Source organism: Phyllostomus discolor, chromosome 8, assembly GCF_004126475.2.
Source record: "Phyllostomus discolor isolate MPI-MPIP mPhyDis1 chromosome 8, mPhyDis1.pri.v3, whole genome shotgun sequence".
NCBI lineage: Eukaryota > Metazoa > Chordata > Mammalia > Chiroptera > Phyllostomidae > Phyllostomus > Phyllostomus discolor.
Window position 1 is genome coordinate 43,429,560 of NC_040910.2, and position 8,712 is coordinate 43,438,271.

Sequence of the window (8,712 nt, forward strand, 5' to 3'; positions counted from 1 at the left end):
CTATGGCCTCCCCTGGAGTGTGGCTTCCTGGCAGGGGGGTGGTGGCAGGTCACAGGTGCACTGTCCACATTTCTGAGTCCATCAGGGAGGCCACTGGGAGGAACTGGGGCCACACATGGAGCCCCAGGGAACCCAATCACCAGTGTTGACGCTCAGAGACCAGTCCTCCTGGCCTCTCTGCAGCCTCAGCTCACCAAGCTTGTCCGGGGTCATGGGCGGTACATGCTTGGCCACTTGCCCCAGCAACACCACCTATCAGCCAGGTCGGCTGTGTGACTGCACGGCCAGCAATCACTGACACGTACAGACTCTGTAAGGTTCTGGAAACTTAGGCTTCTTTTGTCACCCTTTTAGGGCTTGACCAAGTGCAGATGTGAGTCCCAGTTCTCTCCTGTCTCTACCCTGTGTGACCTTGGACAAGGACCAGATGCTTCAGAGGCTACTTGTCATCTGAAAAGCCAAGACTCTGGGGCCCCACTGTCCAGTGACTTTGAGGCCCCAGAACAGACTGACTGGTCTGAGCCATGCCGGTTTCCCCATCTGTAAAATGGGTTCTCCTCACCGCTTCAGATGGTGCTAGGCCCACACTGGCTGTTTTCATGTTTTCAGAGGTGGGGTCGCAGGATTAGGGACAGGAGTGGCTATGTGGGGTTGGCCCTCAGTCCTGCAGTCAGGCAACCCGCTTCCCCAATCTCTAGTCCTGGGGACATTAGGCTTACTCCTTCCCCTTCAGGGCTGGGCCTAGCGGTCAGCATGCCTCTGGCCAACCTCCAGGATTCAGAAAAGAGCGGGTGGCTGCCAATGGAGCGAAAGCTGGAGACTGTGGGCCTGAGTCTATCCCACTGGCTGTCCAGGCATCCAGCCAAAACCAGGCAGTGAGTCAGGGCCCAGGCATGTTAGACGACCAGGGCCTCTCCAGGCCCCTGTGAGCTCAGGCGCCTCCCTGAACCCACCCACAGGGGCCTGGCCAGGCCAGGTTTCCCCCCACCACTTGCTGACTCCTTTGGGTCAGTCCCTAAGGGATCTTCTTCCTCTTGGGAAAACTAAGCTCTGGACAGGCCGAGGCCTCCATGGCTCCCTTCCAGAACAAGGCCAGGCTATTGCTTGGGGAGGGAGAGCAGGCCCACAGTGGACTTAGGCTCTAAGCCAGGGACTCAGATAAGCCTCTTCTGTCACGGAACCCAGCTCCACGCCTGTCTCTCTCCCAGGCCTCTGGGGCTGGAGGAAAACACGTTCTTCTCTGCCCTGAATGTTCCACTGGGCTGGATCTATTCTAAAAAGCACTTGGGGCCTCCCAAGGCTGGGGTGCACTCCTGATACCTTCACCCATAAAGGTGAGCAGGTGGAGGTCAGCTGTGTTAGCAGAAATGGCCACCAGGGTGGCAGCTGTTACTCAGCTGACCATAGGCCAAAGCCTGGCTTGTTTCTAGCTGAGGCTGCAAAGCTGGTGGGCAGCCTTGTGTGGGGCCTCCCTCAGGGACAGCAGCAATAGCTGGGAACATTTGTGGATGTCACAACTGAGGTAGGTGTGCCTGGCATCTAGAGGGTGGAGGACAGAGATGTTGCTAAATGTCCTGTAATGTCCAGGAGGACCGTCCCACCACAGAGAATGACCAGCCCTGATTGTCATCAGGGCTGAGGTGGGAAAACCCTAGTCTGGGTTTCGTCCTTTGCCCTTTGGAGGTTGACAGTACAGATGGGGGCTCTGCTCCCACTTCACACCATAGGACCACTGACCTGGAAAACACTGGCAGCCCAGAAGGGCTGTGTGAACTTTTACTTGACTGTGTACAGCCACACGCTGCTGGCGTTAAAACAGGGCCCCCAACATTCTGGAAATCTTGTGATCTGAATAGGCTGGGGTTTCTTATACTCCGGGGACTACTGAGCCCTCTTTATTGGGTCTATTTTCCTACAGCTCAACAGGTAGGTTTCCTCGCCCAGGACCTCCAAGGGTCAGTGAAATGGACTGTTTCTCGTGCCTGCTAGATGTGCTCAGATGCTGCTAGAACTTACTGTTCTCTCTGCCTAGAATGCCCCTCTCTGAGTAAAACACTAATTGTGCTTATTGTAAACAATTCAGTTATACAGAGGCGTACAGAAACCAACACCCATTTACTGGCTTCAGGCAAGGCTGTATCCAGGGGTGGGGAGCAGCAGATATCAATGAGATTTTACATATCTCTTTCTCCTCTCAGGAGGGCAGTCCAGAAGCTTTCCACTCTTAGTAGTACCCAAATCACCAAGGACAAGGTTTAGATGAACACATCAGCTGGCCCTGGTCTAGGTTACATGCTTAATCAGGGTTTATTTTTGCTGTTTGTGATAGAAACATAAAAATAACAATGGCACACACAAAATACTTTAGAGTAAACCCCTCACCTCCTTAAAGAAACCTGGAGCTGAATCCAGGTCTACCACCATTACCAAACCAGTTTCCAATCATCCCTAGGCACTGCACCCCTCCTTATGTGTGCCATTATGATGGCCAGAGCTCCAGCCATCACACACAAATTCCAGAAAAAAAAAAGGGAGGTGAAAGGGCCTACTCCCTTGCCTTTTAAGGATCCTTCTAGAAGTCTCATGCAATACTTCCATTTACACTGCATTGGCATGAACTCAAGCTGCACAAGAGGCTGGGAAATGTGCGCCAACCAGGCAGAGCTCCAGGGTGGCATCAGCTCACACTTGACCCCTCCGTGGGCAAAAGGTATCCTTATCACCTTCATCTGTGTCTTAGGTACTAGCACAGTTTTGGCACACAGCGGCACTCAGATACCTCCTAAATAAATAAAAAGGGCCAAACCTGAATAATAAATGATAAAGACCTGGAATTTGTCATTATACACTATGGTGTCTTGGGTACAGTGTTGTCACAGATGTGAGGTCACGGGACTGGCACAGTTAGTTCACTATGGTTACCCAGCCCAGGCCAGTCCAGTGTCTGAGGACAAAACCAGGGGTGGGGGAGGAGAAATCCAGTAAAAGTCCCATTCATGTATAAACATTTCAAGCTGAGCTCACCACCAAGCACCGACTATACACCACAAATAGTGTGCGAGACTCGGTCCATGAGGCTCCTGGCTACCACGCCGTGTCCACCAAACCCCAAAGATAGTCACTGATGAATTTCTTGGAGAGCTGGGTGCTGTCCAGGTGGATGGGCTGGGCCACGCTGGGGCCACAGTGAACTGAGGGCACAATGTAAGGAAACCCACACACACAGTTGTCACCATGGCCCCCCAGCAAAAGGATACTGCTTCAAAAAACTCATTGGTAAGATATTTAGAGACTGAAACAAATTTTTGTGGGGGGGAAAACCCTCTAATAATACACTATGTTTTTTTTTAATTGTGGTAAAATATACATAACATAAAACTTACCACCGTAACTGTTTTTAAGCGTGCAGGTCAGTAACATCAACCACATTCTCACTGTGTAACCAGCCGCCTCCAGAACCTTTTCTTCTTGTAAAACTAAAACTCTGTCTCCACCACACTCAAACTCCCCAGCCCCTGGCACTCACCATCTACTTCCTGTCTCTGTAAGTTCGACTCCTCCAGGGACCTCACATGAGTGCAATCTTACAGTCTCTGCCTTTCTGTGTCTGGGTCGTTTCATTCAGCATGTCCTCCAGGTTCGCCCATGTTGTAACATGTGTCAGAATTTCCCTCTTTTTAAGGCCGAACACTACTCCATTGTGTGTGCACAACCCATTGTGTTTATCCAGTCACCTGTTAAGGGACACTTGGGCTGCTTCCACCTTCGGGCCACCGTGACCAATCCTAGTGTGAACATCCACATGAGAGTATCTGTTGCAATCCCTGCTTTCAGTCCTTTAGTGCTTACACTCAGAAGTGCAACTGCAGGATCTCTCGTGGATTCCATGTTTCCCTTTTGGCACCTGCCACCCTGTTTTCCAGCAGGGGCGGTACCATTTTACACCCCCACCCACAGTGTACAGGGTTCCTTTTCTCCACAAAGGATACTGCCTTTGATCATGCCTGGTTCACACTCATAATCCCACTCTATTTTACTAATCCGGTGATAAAGTTGAGCCACATACCTGTACAAGACCAAAAAAAAAAAAAAGAGAAAAGAAAGTTACCCCAGCATGAATGTCAACGAAGAGCTGTGGGATGGAACATCCTGGCATTTATGGGACCTACACAGCTGCAGGGATGGTGACCGTTGTGTCCTCATCAGTTTCCTTCTCCTGTTTTTCGAGATCAGCCTCGATCTCCTTGAGGTCCTCCAGCTCCCTGGCAAGCTGAGTAAAGCAGGCAGTTAAGGATCCCTGGCTTTGGAGGGAGGGCTGCCTATGTGCTAATGGCAGTCACCTGGGGCCCAGGGTCTCTGGTTCTAAGATTGGTTCCTGGTGTGAATAACCTCGCACCTCCCAGCGAGGCTTTGAGCAAGCAGGAAAGGATATAGGAGGCTGGCCTTCAGGTGAGTGTCCTCCTCACTGGCCTTCTGGAGCTTGGCTTCAATCTGCTGCAACTCAGCAACACCCTGGCATGCCTGCTCCTTTGCATCAAGAAGGTTCTGGGCCACATCCTTCTCCGCTTCCAGGATCTCTGCAGGGCGGGAGAAGGCCGAACCCCCGCATCTTGGGTTTCACAGGGTCTGTCCTTCCCCTGGGAGAGCCCAAGGAGCAGACAGCGGCCCATTGGCTTGTGGTGTCAACTACTCCCATCAACAATGAATGTTTCTACTTCCCCGTCTGCAGTTTCCCAACCTGCTCATTCTGTTTCCAAACACCCACTAAACAGTTCCACCTGGACCCTGCATAAATGCTGCTGTTTCGCTGAAATACATATTTAAAAAAAAATCATGTTCTTCTTTTCATACCTAATCTTAATACATAACGCCACAGTCCACCCTGTTGCCTGTGAGAGAAGCCTAGGGCCGACTCACTTTCTGCATTCAACTGTCCATCCAGGCCTGGCAAGTCCCCCTGCCTCCCTTGTGCAGGCAGGTCCTTTGTCCCTCCAGGACCACCCTGAACAGCCTCCCTGCCATGGTCTCTCCTGTTACCAATCCTTTCTGCCATCTGCCTTCAGAGTAGCTGCATTATTAGAGGCAAAATTCGAAGTCACTCCTTTGCTCAAAGACCTGCTATGGCTCCCCAGTGTCTCCAGGAAAAGGTCCAGGTCCCTCCGAGTATGTTTACCATCCTTGCCAGCCTTCTTTCTCCCTATATTTCACCCTACCACATGCTTTTCTTCCTGCTCTGGCTACAAAGATGCCTCATTTTGCAAAAATGCTGTGATTTTCACAGTCGTGGACCTCCGCCTGCCTGTCCTCCATGGTACAAATCTGGACCTCCCAGGTAATGCCTGACTTGGATAGTGGGACACTCTCCTCCCTCCCAGGGCGTGGCTATGCTCCCATGACAGCTCCTATCCCACTGATTCACACATTCCTCGCCTTTCTTCCTCGATTCAGAGATGGCATCTTACAGTCACCATGTACTGCCAACATCTACTCAGAATGAACACGTGTTGAACTAAAGGTCCAAAAAGATTAAAAACACCATAAGGCTACTGTATTCCTTCACATAGAGTTGGAGGAACCTACCAACACAGAGAAAGGAGACACAAATGTTTCCCAAAGGGTTGGCATTTATGTGTTTTCAAAATTACATTTTTAATCAGAGCACATGGTTGTAAAAATTTAAACACGCACACAGGCACACACACAGCCCTCTCTAAGCCTCTCCACCCCTCCGAAGCAGCTACTTTCAACTCTTTACTATTTTCTTGGGCACTGACCTTTGTATTTCTCAATAATTTGTTTATGCTGCTTTTTCTCAATTTGTCTGTTTGAGGTGGTGCCTGCTGATTTCCTGTTGGGAGAGCTGAGGGTCTGGCTTTCTTATGAAGCTTTTCCGCCCCTTCCCCACTCACCCACCCGAGTGTGTTCTCACTCAGTGCATTCTCACAGCCCTCTGAGGGAGGTGACTTAACCCCACCCACAATTTGAAAGGTGAAGGAGAAGCCCAGAGCTCCAAAGCCTGGATCTGAACCAGATTCTCTTGACTCAGAGCCCCAGCTCCCTAGAACACTGACTCTTCTCTCTCCAGCCCCAAATCCCACTCTGCTAAAACCCACACAGCCTGGGTGATGCCGATCCTCTCCCCAAAACCACCGTGGAGGTGGAGTTAACGGAGAGGAAGAGGAGGAAAGAAAGAAGAGGAAAGGACGGAAGAGGATGAGAAAAAAAGGGCAAGACCTTGACCAGGATATCCATCATGCTTAGCTGAACACCCAAACTCCTGAGGGCTCGCAGGCCAGTGGGGAGTGGGTGCTACTGACCTAATCTCACCACCACCCCTACCCTCTCTCTCCTGGGTCTCCAAACGCATCCTCACTTCATGACCCTGCACTTCGTCCTGACTGCCAGGAATGCTCCTTCCCGGAGCCATTCCGCATCCAGCTCCTAGGTCATTCAAGGCTCAACCCACATGGCACCTCCTCATAAAACTTAACTGTAAAAAGGGATTAAAAACCCCTGGCATGGAAACCACTGTGAAAAACTAGATAGCAGTCCATCAAAAATGAAATAGCAAGTTAGTATTTGATCCTGCAATTTTATTCCTGAAAAATAAACAAAACAACTGAAAGCAGGGACTCAAAGAGGTATTTGTAGTCTCACATTCATAGCAGCATGACTCACAACAGCCAAGGGACAGAAGCACCCCAAGTGTCCACTGACAGATGAATGGATAAAACAAAATGTGATATAAATGTAGATGTAATGGATTATTCGGCTTTAAAAAGGAAGGAAATTCTGCCCTGGCTGGGTGGCTTGCCTGGTTGGAACATCATCCCTTGCACCAAAAGGCTGCAGGTTTGATTCCAGATCAGGACACATACCTGGGCTGCAGGTTCACTCCCCAGTTGGGGTGCATACGGGAGGCAGCCAGTCGATGTTTCTCTCTCTCTCTCCCCCTCTTCCTCTCTCTAAAATCAATAAACATATTCTACCCCAGTTGGTGTAGCTCAGTGGATTGAGTGTAGGCCTGCAAGCCAAAGGGTCACTTACACATGGATGAACCTTGAGGGCATTATGTTCAGTGAAACAGACCAGATGCAAATGGACAAATACTGCATGATCCCACTTACATGAAGTCCCTATAGGAGTCAAATTAAGAGGCAGAAAATAGGATGGGTGCCAGGGGCTGGGCAAGGGGTCCGGGGAGTCAGTGTACAAACTTTCAATTTGGGATAAGAAAAAAGTTCTGGGGATAAATGCTGATGGATGCAAACAATGTGAATTCCCTTAATATGCCACTGAACTGTATGCTTAAACAGGGTTAAAATGGCAAATCTTATGTCAATTTTACCACACACACAAAATGTTTGTAGCCTTAAAAAAATAAAAAAGGCCCTGGCTGGTGTGGCTCAGTGGACTGAGTGCAGGCCTGCAAACCAGAGTTGCCGGTTCCATTCCCAGTCAGGGCACATGCCTGGGTTGTGGGCCAGGTCCCCAGTAGGACATGTATGAGAAGCAACCACACATCGATATTTCTCTCCCTCTCTTTCTCCCTTCCTTCCCCATCTCTAAAAATAAATAAAAATCTTTAAAGTAAATAAGTAAATAAGCCTGGCCCTGAGAATAGCAGTGACAACGCTATCAGCAACCCCATTTCACAGATGAGGAAAGAGGCTTGAGGGGTAAGTCCCTGGACCGAGACCACAGGGCTCTGGGCCTCACTTGTTGGGAAAGCCAGGATCCAGCCTTCTCTGTGGCACAGTAAGACACTTATTAGAACCTGGTTTCCTTGCCTTTGAGAGTCTCACATTTGATGGTGTCTTGGATTCAACAAAAATGGTACACTTATCCAGTGTTCTCTCCAAGTAAAGCAGGAGGCATTTTACCCACATCAATTTATTTCTCGCCACAGCCCGGGCTCCCTCCCCGCCCCCTCCTTGGGGTTCCCGCTAAAACACCGTATCAGAACGCTTTCTCTGACCCCGCCCCCAAAACATCACTACCCCTCCCCACACACAACCTACTTTTTCTCCTTAGCCCATCACCTCCTGATTCACCCATTTCTCTTGTTTATTCTGCATCATCCCCGCACTAGCATGTCAACTCCCCTAAGGGATTTTGTCTGTTTTCTTCACTGCTGCCATCCCAGGGCTGGCACTAGGCCTGGCACACAGTAGGTGCTCGGTAAAATATCTAAACCCCAGGAAGTGAAGGTGCTGGGTTTCAAACCCTGAACCCCAGTTCAACTCCGGAGTCCCTCAGCTCCTGCTCACCGAACGCTGAGAGTTGGGCCAGGCGCTCCAAGCTCCAATTTTTACCACTAAATCCCTGGAGGTGTCAGTTGTCCTAAAGTTCACTTCACAGGTGAGGAAACTGAGGCTCAGATTGAGTAGCGCCCGCCCGCCAGTCCCACGGGGAATAGGCCAAGGGGCGGGGGTACCTAGGAGGGAGGGGGTTTCGAGGCCGACCTGGCCGCTCCCTCTCATCGCAAGGGCCTGGGTCCCGGCCGCGCCCCAGCGCTGGTCCCGGCCCTCACCTCGCAGCTGCTGCTCGACACTGCTTTGCGTCTCCAGCAGCCGCTCCATCATCTGCCGGTAGCGCCCTAGCAGCCTCCGCTGCTGTGCTTCGGCGTGGTTGGCGCCCAGCAGGCTCAGCAGCCCCTGACACAATTCCTCCATGTCGCGGAAGGCCGCCATGATTATTGCACCAGAGCCC

General features: G+C 50.8%; 1 protein-coding gene across 1 annotated transcript; it reads right to left on the bottom strand.

Annotated features, from left to right (window-relative positions):
- Window positions 1–2,282: 2,282 nt before the first annotated feature.
- SPC24 (SPC24 component of NDC80 kinetochore complex) lies at window positions 2,283–8,712 on the bottom strand. The gene is made up of 5 exons (XM_028520661.2): window positions 8,534–8,712; window positions 4,433–4,577; window positions 4,170–4,274; window positions 3,990–4,066; window positions 2,283–3,191 (listed from the first exon to the last, which is right to left on the bottom strand). The coding sequence occupies exons 1-5, from the start codon at window positions 8,691–8,693 to the stop codon at window positions 3,085–3,087; spliced, it is 594 nt and encodes a 197-aa protein (XP_028376462.1). The 5' UTR covers window positions 8,694–8,712; the 3' UTR covers window positions 2,283–3,084.